Source organism: Xiphophorus couchianus, chromosome 23 (genome assembly GCF_001444195.1).
Source record: "Xiphophorus couchianus chromosome 23, X_couchianus-1.0, whole genome shotgun sequence".
In the NCBI taxonomy this organism is placed as follows: Eukaryota; Metazoa; Chordata; class Actinopteri; order Cyprinodontiformes; family Poeciliidae; genus Xiphophorus; species Xiphophorus couchianus.
The window spans coordinates 11,641,863-11,661,249 of NC_040250.1; the positions used below are offsets into that span (position 1 = coordinate 11,641,863).

At 33.4% G+C, this 19,387-nt stretch overlaps 3 protein-coding genes across 4 annotated transcripts; all 3 read left to right on the forward strand.

Moving 5' to 3' along the window:
• Window positions 1–681: 681 nt before the first annotated feature.
• Window positions 682–4,088, forward strand: LOC114139643 (uncharacterized). The gene is made up of 6 exons (XM_028009684.1): window positions 682–733; window positions 841–963; window positions 1,070–1,405; window positions 1,943–2,056; window positions 2,863–2,921; window positions 3,725–4,088. The coding sequence occupies exons 1-6, from the start codon at window positions 682–684 to the stop codon at window positions 3,869–3,871; spliced, it is 831 nt and encodes a 276-aa protein (XP_027865485.1). The 3' UTR covers window positions 3,872–4,088.
• Window positions 4,089–5,642: 1,554 nt separating this feature from the next.
• Window positions 5,643–12,513, forward strand: LOC114138680 (uncharacterized). The gene is made up of 8 exons (XM_028008066.1): window positions 5,643–5,910; window positions 6,448–6,561; window positions 7,368–7,426; window positions 8,230–9,522; window positions 9,629–9,973; window positions 10,075–10,410; window positions 10,953–11,046; window positions 11,439–12,513. Exons 4-7 carry the CDS (start codon window positions 9,465–9,467, stop codon window positions 11,042–11,044), a joined length of 831 nt encoding a protein of 276 aa, XP_027863867.1. The 5' UTR covers window positions 5,643–5,910; window positions 6,448–6,561; window positions 7,368–7,426; window positions 8,230–9,464; the 3' UTR covers window positions 11,045–11,046; window positions 11,439–12,513.
• A 1,818-nt stretch (window positions 12,514–14,331) lies between these two features.
• LOC114138673 (uncharacterized) lies at window positions 14,332–19,273 on the forward strand. Of its 2 annotated transcripts, XM_028008058.1 has the most exons (6): window positions 14,332–14,362; window positions 14,501–14,845; window positions 14,943–15,284; window positions 15,745–15,858; window positions 17,530–17,588; window positions 18,362–19,273. In XM_028008058.1, the coding sequence occupies exons 1-6, from the start codon at window positions 14,356–14,358 to the stop codon at window positions 18,506–18,508; spliced, it is 1,014 nt and encodes a 337-aa protein (XP_027863859.1). In that variant the 5' UTR covers window positions 14,332–14,355; the 3' UTR covers window positions 18,509–19,273. The 2 variants fall into 2 exon arrangements, with proteins under 2 accessions (XP_027863859.1, XP_027863860.1); XM_028008059.1 differs by lacking the exon at window positions 15,745–15,858.
• The last annotated feature ends 114 nt before the right edge of the window (window positions 19,274–19,387 follow it).

Sequence of the window (19,387 nt, forward strand, 5' to 3'; positions counted from 1 at the left end):
ATGATGGATCTTTTCCTGAACCTCTTTAATCTTTGGTTAAACTTTATATTTAACTTAAAAATTTACAAGGTTCCCTTTCAGTGTTCAATGTAGGGATAAATCAATCTTCTTTTCAGTATTAAATTATCTAAATACTACATGCTATCACTTTACAATTGAATCAATTCATCTTTCAGTTTTTTTAGACATAAAAACCACATCGTGTTGAGAAATTGTCACAATTAAAAACTAAACCTTCACATAAAAACATTATCAGCCACTATATTCAATTGATATTTGAATAAAGAGGATTATAACGCTGATCATTAAGGGATGTTTGAGCAGCCCATATAGGCTGTAACATTAGAGGGAGTGCACTCTCCACTTTTCAGCCAATCACAACAGTGTTCACTCTACAGACTGAAGATATTTTGAGTAAACCTTCATTTGAGTAGCAAGTTGTCAGTTCTGCAAAATGCATTTTGTCACAATGATTAGAAAACTCACTGCTTTGATTCTTCTGACAGCAGCATGTAAGTATACAGCTTTACATAAAATATTTTAATAAATTAAAGAGCTTCTCTGTACAGTACAGTGTCTCATGTATGGCTAATATTTAACATTTACCTCTCTTTTTAGCTCTGACTCAAACTAATGAGGTTCCTCATAAGATCCCTTTGAAAGTGGTTGAAGTTGGCGGGAATGTTACTCTGCGTTGTCCAGGTTCTAACAAGGATGGCAACTTCTTCTACTGGTACAAGCAGCCGCTTGGACATATGCTCCAGACAGTTGCTACATCAGTTTTAGACAAACAGGAACTGAGTGAACAATTTCCTGACAATCGCTTTAAATTTACGGCAGGAGACTCTCAATACTCTCTTATTATCAAGGATATCATTAAAGAGGATGAAGCAACATATTTCTGTCAAAGTGGGACTGCTTATTTTCAGAGATTTTCTACGGGAATATACTTGGCCGTAAACGGTAAGCTCTGTTATGTTATAACAAACATCTAATTTTAGGTCAGACAAGATTTCCATGTAATAGTCTAACAGTTTTTTTATTTTTATTTTTTTTTATTACATTTTAGATGGCAAAAGTCAAACACTGACTCATGTCAGACAAACTCCAGAAACGACATCAGTCCAGGAGGGGGACACAGTTAATCTCCACTGTTCTCTTCTCTCCAGCAGTAGAGACAACACCAGTCATAATCTATCTGATTACAATGTGTACTGGTTCAGAGCTGGATTTGGAGAATCACATCTAAATTTTATTTACACCCAGAAGAACAGGAGTAGTAATAGAAGCTGTGTCTCCCAGCTGTCCAAAACTATACAGGACTCCTCAGATACTGGGATATATTACTGTGCTGTGGTCACATGTGGAAAGATCTTGTTTGGAGAAGGAACTAAAGTAGAGATGAGTACGTATGATCAATCATATGCATTTTGAGGTAACGTCCAAAGAAGTATCTTAACTGCTAAATGCTGAAATTGTTAATAAATAGTACAAATTTGAGTATGATTTAGAAATACCTAATTTCTTTGAAAGATTATGCAGTAGGTATCAGGTTTCCTTCCCGATTTTCAGATATTTCAACTGAAAAGGAAAAGTTGATTATTTAGATTATCTGATGAAGACAACTGACAACGTCTGACAATGTCTGACAAAATTTGTTTCCTGCAGTATGCTTTTTCTTGCATATTGTAATATTAGAATTTCTTTTCTTGGTTGAAAGTAAAAGCAAAATGCTCAGGACAAACAATTCCCCTTTTTTACTCTTATGTACTAAAGACTTCATACCTCTCTGATATGATATATTTAAGTCCAACTTAATTTGCTCGACTTAGTTAACTGAACATTAACCATTTGATCTCAGAGTGCTTGAAAAAACTCAGTGTAATTATTACTAATACATAGAGTATTAAAAGTCTCTTCTTTGTCTTTTTTGCTCCTTCAGGTTCACAATTCAATCCAGCTGTTCTTGTACTTAGTGTGCTGTTGGCGTGCTGTGTGACGCTAATTATTTCTCTTATTGTCTACATAAAACAAAAAGTTTTTGGACATTTGGAAGGTAGGTTTGTCATATACAGAACTCTTCCAATAACAAAGATACATGACATTTTGAGTTATTTCTATCAGGGTATTAAGGTTTGTTTAAATTTAAGCATATTCAAATGTATACTATTAGAACTATTTCAAGTGCCTAGTCAGTAAAACATATGTATTAATTTATTTTCTCCTATTTTATTAACTTGTGCAATCATTTTGATACAATATAAATTTTCTATTTGATAGTTAAAGCTGAAAGTTTTTTTTCCTAGCTGTAGTGGATGTGATTTAGCCTGACCTGATTCTCTCTTTGATAAAACCTTGATCGGAAAATTAACAGCTGCATTAGTTTTAGGTAATTTCAGAATACTCTGAAGGTTTAGAGAAGGGAAATATTTATATTTAGAAATCTGATAGGCTTTGCAACTAAATTTGCAACCTATTTTCTTTGTGGTAGAATACCAAAGTTTAGTACTGTAGTCTACTGTTGAGGGCAGCAATGTTTGACAGCATGTGCGCATATATTGCGTTTTGCTAGATAGATCCGGGTTTTAATTATGAACCTTCCTGTTTCATATTTATGCATGTGTGTGTGTGTGTGAGTGTGTGCCTGTATATGTTATATATCTCTTATATATCTTTTTTTAAATAAACAGAATAAGATAAATTGGAAAACTGAAAAAGTGATTTGCTACAGATAAAATTGTACAAAGCCAAAAAGAAAATAAAAAACATTCACTTGTACATTCACAGAACATGATGCGATAAATTCTAGTGAATCTTAGTTTTAATCTTGGCTCATTCTGACAGATTTATTTCTGTTGACAGGGGCAAATACAGGTCTGTCTGGACGACAGAAGACATTGGGAAACCAACCAAGTGACACAGTAAGTCTGATTGCCACAATGCGTCAAATTTAAAGACGAATATACTTATTGTAAATTTTCAAGACAATTCAGACTTTCTACCTAATGGTATTAGGTTGTAATACCATTAGGGAGAATGGTATTACTACAGTGAAGGTATTGCTGATTAATTTTAATTATAAACTTCATCATGAGCAAGTGTGACGGTATTATAAAACAAAACTTTGGGTTACTGGAACTACAGGATATTGGTTATTGCACACCTTTGCCATTTTGTACCTTTATTGTTTTGTCTGTTTCTTACCTGATGTTTTTAGGTATAAAACATTGTTCTCTATCATGTGATTTGTATTGATCAAGAATCAGTTATTTATATAATATACCCATGGTCTGCCAATACAAAATTTGCACTATTAGTTCAATAAGTAACATCTAGGTCATTCACTGCTGCTTTAATGTGATATAGACATTACGGACTTTTTCTCATAAAATCGGATGATGGTATTTCAAGTCATCTGGCCCAAACATGGATCAGAACTAAAATAAATCAGAATGAGTTGCATATTTCAGTTATGGTAAAATTATATTAAAGTATATGTCTGATACACTATCACCACAATTCAACAACATACTTAACCACACCAAAAATGCGTCACTCCATGGTGTGACGATACATTTTGAAATGCTTTATGTGAAGTAACAAAGTGGAAGCAGGATGGGACAAAATGGCAATACTCAAAATGGGGATATCAATTGGCGAAGCTCGAACATGACATTAATAATGTGCTTTATTACAGTCAGTAATGCAAAATAATTATTTGCAGGGCGCTCGTGGAGATGAAGTCAATTATGTAGCTCTTAATTTCTCTACAAGGAAGACAAAAGGTGTAAAGAAGAGAACAGAATCACCACCAGAATGTGTGTACTCAGCTGTGAGAGGAGGTCATCCCACACTGCATGAAATGTCTTAGAGCAGGACTTGTGTGTGTAGAGTTTGGAGACAACATGCTTGCATGACTGACAACAAATTAACATTGTGTATTTGTTGGTTTTGCAGCTCTGCAAATTTTACTACTAAAATGTTTTAAACCATGCTTTTTTCAAACTTCTTCTCATAGAATTGGATGATGGTATAAAAAGTAACTGTGTATAAAAATTGTTCACAATAAAGATTTCACATTGTTCAATGATTCACTGTGAAAACATTGCATGTTTCTATCCATCCATCCAGCCAACCAACCAACCCCATGTGAAATTAGATTTCTTTATGATATTTGAGAATGACCTCAGAATTATTCTCTAATTATACTACATGATATTACCCAGTGACTGACCCTCAGGATTTCTCCATATTCACTCATATGTTTTAAGATAAACCCAATGGTCCATTTCCTTTGCTCTTCTTGCCCAATTCTGTCGCCAAGCGCTTCATTGAGCTGTGTATCTGGAAGAACCCTCCAAACACAAAACAAAAATACAAACTTAGAAGCTCCTAGCCTAGCAAACCTTTTCCCTTTTCACTTTCTGCTCAACCCAATTCCTCTGCCAACATTTCAAATCGAATAAAAGTTTTCAAGTTCTCTCAAGTCTGAACCCAACAATCCCATGATGGATCTTTTCCTGAACCTCTTTAATCTTTGGTTAAACTTTATATTTAACTTAAAAATTTACAAGGTTCCCTTTCAGTGTTCAATGTAGGGATAAATCAATCTTCTTTTCAGTATTAAATTATCTAAATACTACATGCTATCACTTTACAATTGAATCAATTCATCTTTCAGTTTTTTTAGACATAAAAACCACATCGTGTTGAGAAATTGTCACAATTAAAAACTAAACCTTCACATAAAAACATTATCAGCCACTATATTCAATTGATATTTGAATAAAGAGGATTATAACGCTGATCATTAAGGGATGTTTGAGCAGCCCATATAGGCTGTAACATTAGAGGGAGTGCACTCTCCACTTTTCAGCCAATCACAACAGTGTTCACTCTACAGACTGAAGATATTTTGAGTAAACCTTCATTTGAGTAGCAAGTTGTCAGTTCTGCAAAATGCATTTTGTCACAATGATTAGAAAACTCACTGCTTTGATTCTTCTGACAGCAGCATGTAAGTATACAGCTTTACATAAAATATTTTAATAAATTAAAGAGCTTCTCTGTACAGTACAGTGTCTCATGTATGGCTAATATTTAACATTTACCTCTCTTTTTAGCTCTGACTCAAACTAATGAGGTTCCTCATAAGATCCCTTTGAAAGTGGTTGAAGTTGGCGGGAATGTTACTCTGCGTTGTCCAGGTTCTAACAAGGATGGCAACTTCTTCTACTGGTACAAGCAGCCGCTTGGACATATGCTCCAGACAGTTGCTACATCAGTTTTAGACAAACAGGAACTGAGTGAACAATTTCCTGACAATCGCTTTAAATTTACGGCAGGAGACTCTCAATACTCTCTTATTATCAAGGATATCATTAAAGAGGATGAAGCAACATATTTCTGTCAAAGTGGGACTGCTTATTTTCAGAGATTTTCTACGGGAATATATTTGGCCGTAAACGGTAAGCTCTGTTATGTTATAACAAACATCTAATTTTAGGTCAGACAAGATTTCCATGTAATAGTCTAACAGTTTTTTTATTTTTATTTTTTTTTATTACATTTTAGATGGCAAAAGTCAAACACTGACTCATGTCAGACAAACTCCAGAAACGACATCAGTCCAATAGGGGGACACAGTTAATCTCCACTGTTCTCTTCTCTCCAGCAGTAGAGACAACACCAGTCATAATCTATCTGATTACAATGTGTACTGGTTCAGAGCTGGATTTGGAGAATCACATCTAAATTTTATTTACACCCAGAAGAACAGGAGTAGTAATAGAAGCTGTGTCTCCCAGCTGTCCAAAACTATACAGGACTCCTCAGATACTGGGATATATTACTGTGCTGTGGTCACATGTGGAAAGATCTTGTTTGGAGAAGGAACTAAAGTAGAGATGAGTACGTATGATCAATCATATGCATTTTGAGGTAACGTCCAAAGAAGTATCTTAACTGCTAAATGCTGAAATTGTTAATAAATAGTACAAATTTGAGTATGATTTAGAAATACCTAATTTCTTTGAAAGATTATGCAGTAGGTATCAGGTTTCCTTCCCGATTTTCAGATATTTCAACTGAAAAGGAAAAGTTGATTATTTAGATTATCTGATGAAGACAACTGACAACGTCTGACAATGTCTGACAAAATTTGTTTCCTGCAGTATGCTTTTTCTTGCATATTGTAATATTAGAATTTCTTTTCTTGGTTGAAAGTAAAAGCAAAATGCTCAGGACAAACAATTCCCCTTTTTTACTCTTATGTACTAAAGACTTCATACCTCTCTGATATGATATATTTAAGTCCAACTTAATTTGCTCGACTTAGTTAACTGAACATTAACCATTTGATCTCAGAGTGCTTGAAAAAACTCAGTGTAATTATTACTAATACATAGAGTATTAAAAGTCTCTTCTTTGTCTTTTTTGCTCCTTCAGGTTCACAATTCAATCCAGCTGTTCTTGTACTTAGTGTGCTGTTGGCGTGCTGTGTGACGCTAATTATTTCTCTTATTGTCTACATAAAACAAAAAGTTTTTGGACATTTGGAAGGTAGGTTTGTCATATACAGAACTCTTCCAATAACAAAGATACATGACATTTTGAGTTATTTCTATCAGGGTATTAAGGTTTGTTTAAATTTAAGCATATTCAAATGTATACTATTAGAACTATTTCAAGTGCCTAGTCAGTAAAACATATGTATTAATTTATTTTCTCCTATTTTATTAACTTGTGCAATCATTTTGATACAATATAAATTTTCTATTTGATAGTTAAAGCTGAAAGTTTTTTTTCCTAGCTGTAGTGGATGTGATTTAGCCTGACCTGATTCTCTCTTTGATAAAACCTTGATCGGAAAATTAACAGCTGCATTAGTTTTAGGTAATTTCAGAATACTCTGAAGGTTTAGAGAAGGGAAATATTTATATTTAGAAATCTGATAGGCTTTGCAACTAAATTTGCAACCTATTTTCTTTGTGGTAGAATACCAAAGTTTAGTACTGTAGTCTACTGTTGAGGGCAGCAATGTTTGACAGCATGTGCGCATATATTGCGTTTTGCTAGATAGATCCGGGTTTTAATTATGAACCTTCCTGTTTCATATTTATGCATGTGTGTGTGTGTGTGAGTGTGTGCCTGTATATGTTATATATCTCTTATATATCTTTTTTTAAATAAACAGAATAAGATAAATTGGAAAACTGAAAAAGTGATTTGCTACAGATAAAATTGTACAAAGCCAAAAAGAAAATAAAAAACATTCACTTGTACATTCACAGAACATGATGCGATAAATTCTAGTGAATCTTAGTTTTAATCTTGGCTCATTCTGACAGATTTATTTCTGTTGACAGGGGCAAATACAGGTCTGTCTGGACGACAGAAGACATTGGGAAACCAACCAAGTGACACAGTAAGTCTGATTGCCACAATGCGTCAAATTTAAAGACGAATATACTTATTGTAAATTTTCAAGACAATTCAGACTTTCTACCTAATGGTATTAGGTTGTAATACCATTAGGGAGAATGGTATTACTACAGTGAAGGTATTGCTGATTAATTTTAATTATAAACTTCATCATGAGCAAGTGTGACGGTATTATAAAACAAAACTTTGGGTTACTGGAACTACAGGATATTGGTTATTGCACACCTTTGCCATTTTGTACCTTTATTGTTTTGTCTGTTTCTTACCTGATGTTTTTAGGTATAAAACATTGTTCTCTATCATGTGATTTGTATTGATCAAGAATCAGTTATTTATATAATATACCCATGGTCTGCCAATACAAAATTTGCACTATTAGTTCAATAAGTAACATCTAGGTCATTCACTGCTGCTTTAATGTGATATAGACATTACGGACTTTTTCTCATAAAATCGGATGATGGTATTTCAAGTCATCTGGCCCAAACATGGATCAGAACTAAAATAAATCAGAATGAGTTGCATATTTCAGTTATGGTAAAATTATATTAAAGTATATGTCTGATACACTATCACCACAATTCAACAACATACTTAACCACACCAAAAATGCGTCACTCCATGGTGTGACGATACATTTTGAAATGCTTTATGTGAAGTAACAAAGTGGAAGCAGGATGGGACAAAATGGCAATACTCAAAATGGGGATATCAATTGGCGAAGCTCGAACATGACATTAATAATGTGCTTTATTACAGTCAGTAATGCAAAATAATTATTTGCAGGGCGCTCGTGGAGATGAAGTCAATTATGTAGCTCTTAATTTCTCTACAAGGAAGACAAAAGGTGTAAAGAAGAGAACAGAATCACCACCAGAATGTGTGTACTCAGCTGTGAGAGGAGGTCATCCCACACTGCATGAAATGTCTTAGAGCAGGACTTGTGTGTGTAGAGTTTGGAGACAACATGCTTGCATGACTGACAACAAATTAACATTGTGTATTTGTTGGTTTTGCAGCTCTGCAAATTTTACTACTAAAATGTTTTAAACCATGCTTTTTTCAAACTTCTTCTCATAGAATTGGATGATGGTATAAAAAGTAACTGTGTATAAAAATTGTTCACAATAAAGATTTCACATTGTTCAATGATTCACTGTGAAAACATTGCATGTTTCTATCCATCCATCCAGCCAACCAACCAACCCCATGTGAAATTAGATTTCTTTATGATATTTGAGAATGACCTCAGAATTATTCTCTAATTATACTACATGATATTACCCAGTGACTGACCCTCAGGATTTCTCCATATTCACTCATATGTTTTAAGATAAACCCAATGGTCCATTTCCTTTGCTCTTCTTGCCCAATTCTGTCGCCAAGCGCTTCATTGAGCTGTGTATCTGGAAGAACCCTCCAAACACAAAACAAAAATACAAACTTAGAAGCTCCTAGCCTAGCAAACCTTTTCCCTTTTCACTTTCTGCTCAACCCAATTCCTCTGCCAACATTTCAAATCGAATAAAAGTTTTCAAGTTCTCTCAAGTCTGAACCCAACAATCCCATGATGGATCTTTTCCTGAACCTCTTTAATCTTTGGTTAAACTTTATATTTAACTTAAAAATTTACAAGGTTCCCTTTCAGTGTTCAATGTAGGGATAAATCAATCTTCTTTTCAGTATTAAATTATCTAAATACTACATGCTATCACTTTACAATTGAATCAATTCATCTTTCAGTTTTTTTAGACATAAAAACCACATCGTGTTGAGAAATTGTCACAATTAAAAACTAAACCTTCACATAAAAACATTATCAGCCACTATATTCAATTGATATTTGAATAAAGAGGATTATAACGCTGATCATTAAGGGATGTTTGAGCAGCCCATATAGGCTGTAACATTAGAGGGAGTGCACTCTCCACTTTTCAGCCAATCACAACAGTGTTCACTCTACAGACTGAAGATATTTTGAGTAAACCTTCATTTGAGTAGCAAGTTGTCAGTTCTGCAAAATGCATTTTGTCACAATGATTAGAAAACTCACTGCTTTGATTCTTCTGACAGCAGCATGTAAGTATACAGCTTTACATAAAATATTTTAATAAATTAAAGAGCTTCTCTGTACAGTACAGTGTCTCATGTATGGCTAATATTTAACATTTACCTCTCTTTTTAGCTCTGACTCAAACTAATGAGGTTCCTCATAAGATCCCTTTGAAAGTGGTTGAAGTTGGCGGGAATGTTACTCTGCGTTGTCCAGGTTCTAACAAGGATGGCAACTTCTTCTACTGGTACAAGCAGCCGCTTGGACATATGCTCCAGACAGTTGCTACATCAGTTTTAGACAAACAGGAACTGAGTGAACAATTTCCTGACAATCGCTTTAAATTTACGGCAGGAGATTCTCAATACTCTCTTATTATCAAGGATATCATTAAAGAGGATGAAGCAACATATTTCTGTCAAAGTGGGACTGCTTATTTTCAGAGATTTTCTACGGGAATATATTTGGCCGTAAACGGTAAGCTCTGTTATGTTATAACAAACATCTAATTTTAGGTCAGACAAGATTTCCATGTAATAGTCTAACAGTTTGTTTTTTTTATTTTAATTACATTTTAGATTGCAAAAGTCAAACACTGACTCATGTCAGACAAACTCCAGAAACGACATCAGTCCAGGAGGGGGACACAGTTAATCTCCACTGTTCTCTTCTCTCCAGCAGTAGAGACAACACCAGTCATAATCTATCTGATTACAATGTGTACTGGTTCAGAGCTGGATTTGGAGAATCACATCTGAATTTTATTTACACCCAGAAGAACAGGAGTAGTAATAGAAGCTGTGTCTCCCAGCTGTCCAAAACTATACAGGACTCCTCAGACACTGGGATATATTACTGTGCTGTGGTCACATGTGGAAAGATCTTGTTTGGAGAAGGAACTAAAGTAGAAACAAGTATGTATAAAAAATTAGATGCACTTTGAAACACTAACTTTGTTTTTTTCTTACAGTTTCATTCTGTTCTAGATATCGGGTCGGGCTGAAGACTGAGAGCTGTCAGTGTGCGAACCAAGATAAACTAATATTAAAATAGTTTTTTTGCTTTTGAAAAAAAATGTTTTTTTTATACAACATTTCATCATCAGTTTAAATCCTGTGATGTGAAGTACCAACATCTGTGTGACATCATAACTTCAAGGTCGTTCTGTACATTTCCCTACTCAGAGCTGATAAATTTACACTTTTACTTATGTTCTTTCTTGGGGACAAAAGTAGAATCACACACCATTTTATTTTTAGATTTTTATAGATTAATAGTTAGCGTAATCTTAGTATTAAAATCTGTTTATTTGACCAAATATGCATTTATTAACAATTCCTTATTCAAGTAAATTTGCTTGTCAGAAACACATTTAATAATTGAATTAAAGCTTAACAAATAACATCTGATATGTACTTATTTATTTAATAATGTATTTATTTATCTCTTTTGCAAGGTAAACCTTTGGCATCTGTTCTAATTGTCTTGGCTTTGCTGTTGGGTCTTTGTGTGATTGTGATTTCAATTCTTATATTCTCCAGAGATTGAAGGTAAGATTATACTTTTGTTTCTAAACTGTTAAAGTTTTTTACAAAACCTTTTGCTGGTAGAATATCACAAAACACCTGCTCAATTCTTTGAGAATTAACAAAAAAATAAAAAATAAAGAAACAGTTGAGTTTACATCAATTTAGAATATTTCTACTTTTCTGTTTTTAATAATTTGATTAACTAACACGACATGTAGTAACAAGCATGTTCACTCTTGTGAACATGCTTGTTACTACACTTGAGCAAATTAATACTCAAGTGTATTAATTTTCTTACACAAAACTTGCAGTTCTTTTTTGCTATATTTTGAAAACTCAGCCATATGAAATACTGTACATCCCATATTATTTGGTCTCCAGTTCTGATATTTCTTGAAACAATTTTTTTTAAGGATCCAAATAGGAATCTGCTGACTAAGTTTTTCTGCACTGCAAGAAGGAAGAAATGGGGCAATCTTCTATCAACTGACTTTAATTTTTGAGAAGAGAATATCTGTTCTTCTAAGTGTATAAAATACTCAAAACATTTCTTGAAAGCTTTCTTTGTGTTCAGTTTTGTAAAGAAGACAACAGAAACTTTCTGCTCTAAATGTTGCAAGATGTTATTTTTAGACATGAGACTGACTCTCCACTGTATAATTTTTCTTTCTATAATCTTACCTAATAATGTACAATTTCTTTTCATAGAATTATCTGTGTTTTTATTTTTTTCCAGAATTATTACATCATTTTTAACAAGCAAAAAGGGGTGAAAAGGCATTTATGTGAAGTTTTTTTGTAAATATTTATATAATATTATACATGCTGTTTATACACTGTGATTAAATATTTGTTAATACTACTTTTATGTTGCAGTGGTGGAATACATGTAATACTGATTAAAATGGGGTACATATTAGGTACATTTCTAGTAGCACCAGTTCTAGCTCATCGGTTTCTTAATTCACAATACGAACAGTGGTTCAAACATGGTATATACATAATCAAGCATTTTTAAACTACAAAATATGTAAAGCCTTTCACACCACAACAGGTTGTGGTTTATAATTGACATGAAATTGACAAATATCTCTGCAACCAGTTCAACGTAAATATTTGTTACTCCATAAAAGCACATGAGCTAGTTTTACAAATTCCCTCACATATTATTAGGACCTTGTTATATACATTGTGTACATTAGAAGTAAGGTAATAGACTTTAGTTCTATGGTGTGTAAATGAAAATGTACCCTGGAACAGCCATCTTGTTTTCCTTCTGCTGTACTTTCTGCCTACTGGATCATCTTGTGCTTTAAACCCAATGTCTTAAACATAGACTGAGTGGCCCCTGTTGGTCAAACAATTTATGAACTGTCTGTTTTTCCTTTTCTGGTAAAGCGTCTTTGAGTGTTGTAAAATGGCTATATAAGTTGGATGTATTATTATTATTATTATTATTGGCCTTTGACATTAAACATTAAAGAAGAGTCTGTGACGAACTCAGTTTTTATTTTCCTTTTGTGACATTCAGGTTAACATTTGTTTCTCCTGAACAATTTCTAGCACCATGAAACACCTTGAAAATTACACACACAAAAAACATAAAAAAAATCACAATGTTCAATGAACACTTCTACCTATTATGACACCATACAGCTGTTCCACTGTATTGTATATTAAATTATGTTGCCCTGTTTTTTCTCAAAGCTACACCATCACTCCACCATACTGTAGAAGTAAAACTGACTGAATTACCATCTTCATTTATTTACATTTGACCAACATCTGCTCCTCTCCAGAGGGTGAAACTTATAAAGGATGCAGATGTTTGTTTTAAAGCTCTCGCTTCTGTGAGTATGGTAAGTTTATTTTAATAGAAAACAGTATCTTTCATATGATTAAAATTAAACTAAATCCAATGTAATAACATAACATAACATTGACTTTCACCAAAGTGAATAGACACTTTGGGACAAGTGTGTGGATGAGCAGTGAAGGTGTGGTCAAGATGGGGGAAAACAATGTTGCCAGCTAATCTACTTTGTTGCTATAGTTAGCAACGTTTCAGTCTCCATTAACAACTTTTTTCTTTTTTTTCCACTATTTTATTTTCAGAAAAAGAAATTAGTAACTTTGCTCTGTTAATTAAGACTTGTGAAAGCACCAATTGCTCTGTACCAACTGTCTTGAGTGAGCAGAAAGTGCTGGTTTGAGCCCCTGCACTAAGCACTGTAGTCAGTCTCACAGTTGTTCTGCAGTATACTTCCTAAGGTCAGAGAACTATTCCGCACTGCATCCACATTGCAAATGAATCATGCATGTGCTATGATTGAAAATCACTACTGATCATCAATATACGTGTTGTGTTCGATGATGTGATACTCAATGTTCTAAAGTAGTGGGATCACAAAAATACTGAATAAGAGTAGCCCAAAATGGAGCCTTGAGGAATCTCATGTGTCATATTTGCCTTGATTTGTGTTCTGGTTTATCTAATATGATCTGAACTAGTTTTAACACAGTATCAACCAATATCAGAATGTTATGATCAAACACTGTATATACTGTAAATGCAGGAGTTGGAAAACCATATGCTGACTCTCATCACGGTCCAATCGCAGAGTTAATCATCTTACAGGTGTGAAGTTTATTTTTCACAAAATGGCCACCAGTTTTGTTCATTTGACCAACTGTCAGCATCATCTCTCCAGATGATGCTGTGAAGGCAACAACTGGAACAAAAAATTAGCTGTAATGGACGTTAACTACTTTAGAAAAGAATCAACGTTTTTGTCCCGTTTTACATGCGAGTCACATTCTCCTTTCAAGCTTTTAAAATCAATACCAAAACAACCTCCACTATTACTTTTATATATATATATATATATATATATATATATATATATATATATATTAGTAATAGTATAGTAATCTCTCTCTTTATATATAAAGAGAGAGAGAGAAAGAGGTGTATTTTCAGTGTAAACCTCTATATCTATTTAAAATAATTACCTATGAAAATTCGGGTAGTGCCTTTATTTGTCTTTTTGTTTTATATCAAAATTAAGACATTCATAATTTCTGAAAATGTATTCACCTTTGTTTGTTTATTTCAATCATAGATTGGCTTGTTTTTGAAGGGAGTGCACTTTTACCATTTTAGCCAATCAGAACTATTTGTTCTTTGACACCTTGAAGATCATAAGGCTAAACCTTCATTTACTGAGGAAGGGATCGGTAGTGTTAGACTGGTGTTTTTTTGTACGTTTGTTGTTTTTCTTTTCATTCAACACAATGGCCAAAAAACTATCTGCTCTGTTTTTTCTCTCTATGGCTTGTAAGTACCACCTTTATTCAGTATTTTCACATTTATTAGATCACAAATTAAGAGAAGTTTTGTTTCAGTACAGCTTTGTAAAGTTATGCAATGGGCTTTTTAATTTTTAATTTTTAATCATCTCCATTTTTTTTCCAGCCCTTAGTCAAACTGATGAAATTTCTCATCAGATCTCTTTGAAACTGGTTGACGTTGGTGGGAATGTTTCTCTGCATTGTCCAGTTACAAAGACGGAGCGCAAATTCTTCTACTGGTACAAGCAGCCGCTTGGACATATGCTCCAGACAGTTGCCACAGGAAGCTTGACAGAAAAAAAACTGGATGAACAATTTAACAACAGTCGCTTTAATTTAACAGCGGGGGATTCTCAGTGCTCTCTTACTATCAAGAATATCAGTAAAGAGGATGAAGCAACATATTTCTGTCAAAGTGGGACTGCTTATTTTCAGAGTTTTGCTGCAGGGATGTACTTGGCTGTAAACGGTGAGCTCTGTTGTTATTCAAAGAGATCAAAGAGGTCAGACAAGATTTTCATAATATAGTCTTTATTAACAATCTATTTATTTTTACTGCATCCTAGATCATGACAGTCGAACACTGACTCATGTCAGACAAACTCCAGAGACAACATCAGTCCAAGACGGGGACACAGTTAATCTCCATTGTTCTCTTCTCTCCAAGACGTCTGTAAACTCCAGTCAATGTCCAGCTAAAAACAATGTGTACTGGTTCAGAGTCGGATTCGGAGCCTCTCATTCAAGCTTTATTTATACTAACCAAAACAGCTGTGATGCTCAGCAAAGGAGCTGTGACTACCGACTGTCAAAAACTATACAGAACTCCTCAGATGCTGGAATGTATTACTGTGCTGTGGTCACATGTGGGAAGATCCTGTTTGGAGAAGGAACTAAAGTAGAAACAAGTAAGTCAAATAAATTCTATTTATTTTTAAAAAGTACTGTTTTTATAGTGAGACTACATAACATGTATGTTATGTACAAATTATTGATAGTCAATAAACAGCTAAAAGTTGTGTTATGAAAATGATCAATTTATTTGAAATAAATACAGAGTATATAACATTTTGGTGTTTACAATTAATATAGTTCATCTGAATAAAAAAACACAATTTGATTATTTAGATTATCAGGAGCTGAAACTTTTTTTAAATTGAATTGTTTTCTTCTCAGTCATGTTTCTGCTGGGTCAAATTAAAATAGCTTTGTCTGGTTTCAATCAAAACCCAAATACCTGGGATAAATACACAATTTTACTTTTTTACTCAATTCATAATTTCACACTTAACCGATAGGGTGTACTCAGTAATTATTACTAATACATACACAACTAATGGTCTCTTCTTTAACTTTTTGTTCTTTCAGGTTTATCTTTCAGTCCATCTGTTCTTGTACTTAGTGTGTTGTTGGCGTGCTGCGTGACTCTAATTGTTGCTCTTATTGTCTACATAAAACTAAGAGTTGTTGGACATTGTGAAGGTAGGTTTGACATAAACTGTACAACTGTTCCAAAGTTAATGGTACATGAGATCATGAATTATTTTTTGTTTAAATTCAAACATATAAAAACGTATGCTATTTCAAGTTTTTTACTCAGCACTCTATGATAAATTATGCATGAATTTCTTCTCTCCTATTTTAATAGGTTCTGTAATATTTTTGAAACGATGCAAAGACTCTCAGTTATAGCTGAACAATTTATTTTTCCTTTAAGAAACGCAACTGTAGTGGATCAGGTTTAGCATGAGTTTCTAATTTGCTCTATGAAAAAAGAATAGGAAATCAGCAGGTACTTAGTGTGAAGTGTGCAGAATATTTGTAAAGTTTTAGAGAAGGGAAATATTTGAATTTACAAATATGATAGACTTAGTAACTGAATTTGCAACTGAAAATGAACTACTATTTATTTGATGGAATAACACAGATTGGCTTTTAGTACTGCAATCTATTAAAAGCAACAATGTTTGACAGCACATGTACATCCATTGAATTTGGCTAAATTTACCTGTTAAAATAAATTCTCCTGGGTTTTATAAATTATGATCCTTCCTGTTTCCTGGCAAAAGATGGATTTTAGACCATATCTGTTGCATCTAAAAAACAGATGTACATTTTAATTTAGAAAATTCATTCTTCCTTTGTTGCACATTTATATATTGCTTATATGCCAAGGTTTCATGTATATGTTATGTATCTACTTGTAAATATAGATCTAGCAACCCTTTCACAATGTGGATTTCATGATTCATTCTGTCAGGATCTGTGTTTTTCTGTGTATTTATTTAGAGTTTTCTGTGTCCCTGAGTCTTCGTGTTGTCCTGTCTTCCCCTTGATTGTTTCCCAGGTGTGTCTCGTTTCTGTGATTACCCTCCCGTGTATTTAATGTCACCTGTGTCTCAGCGTCTCTTTCGGGTCCTTGTCAATGCGTCTTGTCCATGCATGTAGCCTGTTGCTACCAGTGCTGAGCCTTAGCCTTCCGCTCGACTATGCTGCCAGGTTTTTTGGACTTTTGGAATTGTTTAAGCCTATTTTCATCATTAAACTTGTATCATTCATCTCATCTGGGTCTGCTGCGATTCCCTCACCGCTTTCACCACAACAGTTCATGACACATTCATAGCACATGTTAAGATCTAGTTTTGTCATTCAACAATCTAAGCCAGCGACTACTATAGCAGTCCAAAATAGCTTCGGCTGAATCTTGTACTTACATACACATATATAAGAAAGGACAATAATAGTTTTCTCTATATCTATGTATCTATCTCTCTGTTTGTCCAGACAGACAAGGATCGATGGTAAAAGAAGAATGGTAACTACATGTAGATTTCAGCATGTATTCCTCTGTTTTGCTTGTTAAGGTGTGGTTCTTATATATTTTTAAATAAAGAAATATGGAAAAAACTATTGTTGCAGCTAAAATCATGCAAATATACATGTAATATACATATATAAAAACCACCATTCATTCAGTTTATTACAAAAGTAAAATATATATATTTTTTGTATTAAAACTAGTACTCTTATTATAAAAACAGAATTCTGCTTTTGCAATAAATACTAAAATAGCAGTTTAGTAATAAAAGGTTGATTTTGCACGTTTAAGTTTTAATTTCAGCTCTTTCTGACAGCTTTACTTTTTGTTGACAGGGGCAGATACAGACCCATCTGGACGATGCAAGTCATCGAGGAACCAGGCAACAGACACAGTAAGTCTCTTGTTGCCACATTGCACCAAATTTAAAAAAGAATACACTTATTGTAATTTTTCCCGATTCAGCAGAATTCTGACATCCCTGTCTGGTAGAGCTGGCTTGTCAAATTTACAGCTGTATTAAAATATTTAACATTTTCTGCATAATTGTTGGGTAATTTTCAAATTACCCAAGAATGAAGTTATATATTACTGATGAATTATAATTGTCAACTTTATAGTGAGCTAGTGGGATGGTATAAAAAACAATGAATTATTGAAAGTACAAAAAATTGGTTTGCACGCGTTTGTCATTTTGTACCTTCATAGTTCTGGTTGTTTGTTATTTAAAGGTTTTGGGTATGAAACAGTGCTGTCCACAATGGGTTGATTTGCATCAACCTTTGTTCCTGTTAAAGATCAGTAATTTCTAGAATTTACCCATGGTGTGCTACTACAAAATATTAATTTATTAGTTCAATAAATAACATTCAAGTCATTTACTTTTGCATTAATGTGGTCTAGATTTTATGATAGATCCAGATGATATTTCAAGTCATCAAGCCCAAACAGGGATTACAACCAAAAAATGTAAAATGAATTTAATTATGTGTTAGATTGGTTGAAAAGCAGTTGTAGCAAAACTAACGCAAAAGACGTAGGAATAGACAAAATGGCAATACCCAAATTAAGGGTATGAACTTGTTTATAGCCTTAACAAAGTTCGAAAACGTACCTGTAGCCAAATGTGCATATTGATAATAAATAATATTAAATTATTGTTTGCAGGGCACTCGTGGAGATGAAGCCAATTATGTAGCTCTTAATTTCTCCACAAAGAAGACAAAAGGCGTGAAGAGGAGGATAGAATCACCACCAGAGTGTGTGTACTCAGCTGTGAGAGGAGGTCATCCCACACTGCATGAAATGTCTTAGAGCAGGATTTGTGTGTGTAGAGTTTGGACACAACATGCTTGCATGACTGACAACAAATTAACATTGTGCATTTGCTGGTTTTAAAGTTTTGTAGATTTGACCATGTAAGTTTTTAAATGCCAGGCTTTTTGCAAACATTTCTTATATGATTAAATATAAAATGTCTTCGTACAGAAATTGTTCACAATAAAGGCTTCACAATAAAATGGAGCCATTTGTGCTTTTTACTGTAAAATATAAAATATGTATACTTACTTTGGCATACATTTGAAAAAGATCCTTTGTTTTGCACTATGAAGTGACAGCTGATGTGTTTGTGTGAACAATTGTATTTTACCTATTTCCCGTATTATAGTAATTACGTTGCCAATCCCCAAAATGGGTAATACTGTGCATGAAAACTTGCACTGGTAACTGTTTTATGTTTTAAAAATCCTTTGGGTATTATTGGAATATTTGAAAATAGATCAGTTGCATCTTAGATGTGTTTAAAAAAAAATAATTTGTTATTAAAGCTCCTCATACCAATAACACACTAAATTAAAAAAATCATTTATGCATTTACATCTTTATATTATTGTTTTATATTGTCAGATGAAAATAAAAACAAATATATTCTATTTCTCCATAGAGAAGTTGGGGAAAGAACCTAAGATATCATGCTGGCCTTCGCAGATCCTATGACTTCATGCACTGAACTTATTGATAAAACCGACATTTTATATACATTGGATAAAATGTCTGAAAAAGCTGGACATAAATTACAAATATCTTTTGAAGTAACAGACTTTTGTTTATTAAAAATTTATTAATACAATCAGTCAGTGTAAATAATAACCCTAGTGTATATGGTTCATTCATTGTACAAAACAAGGAACA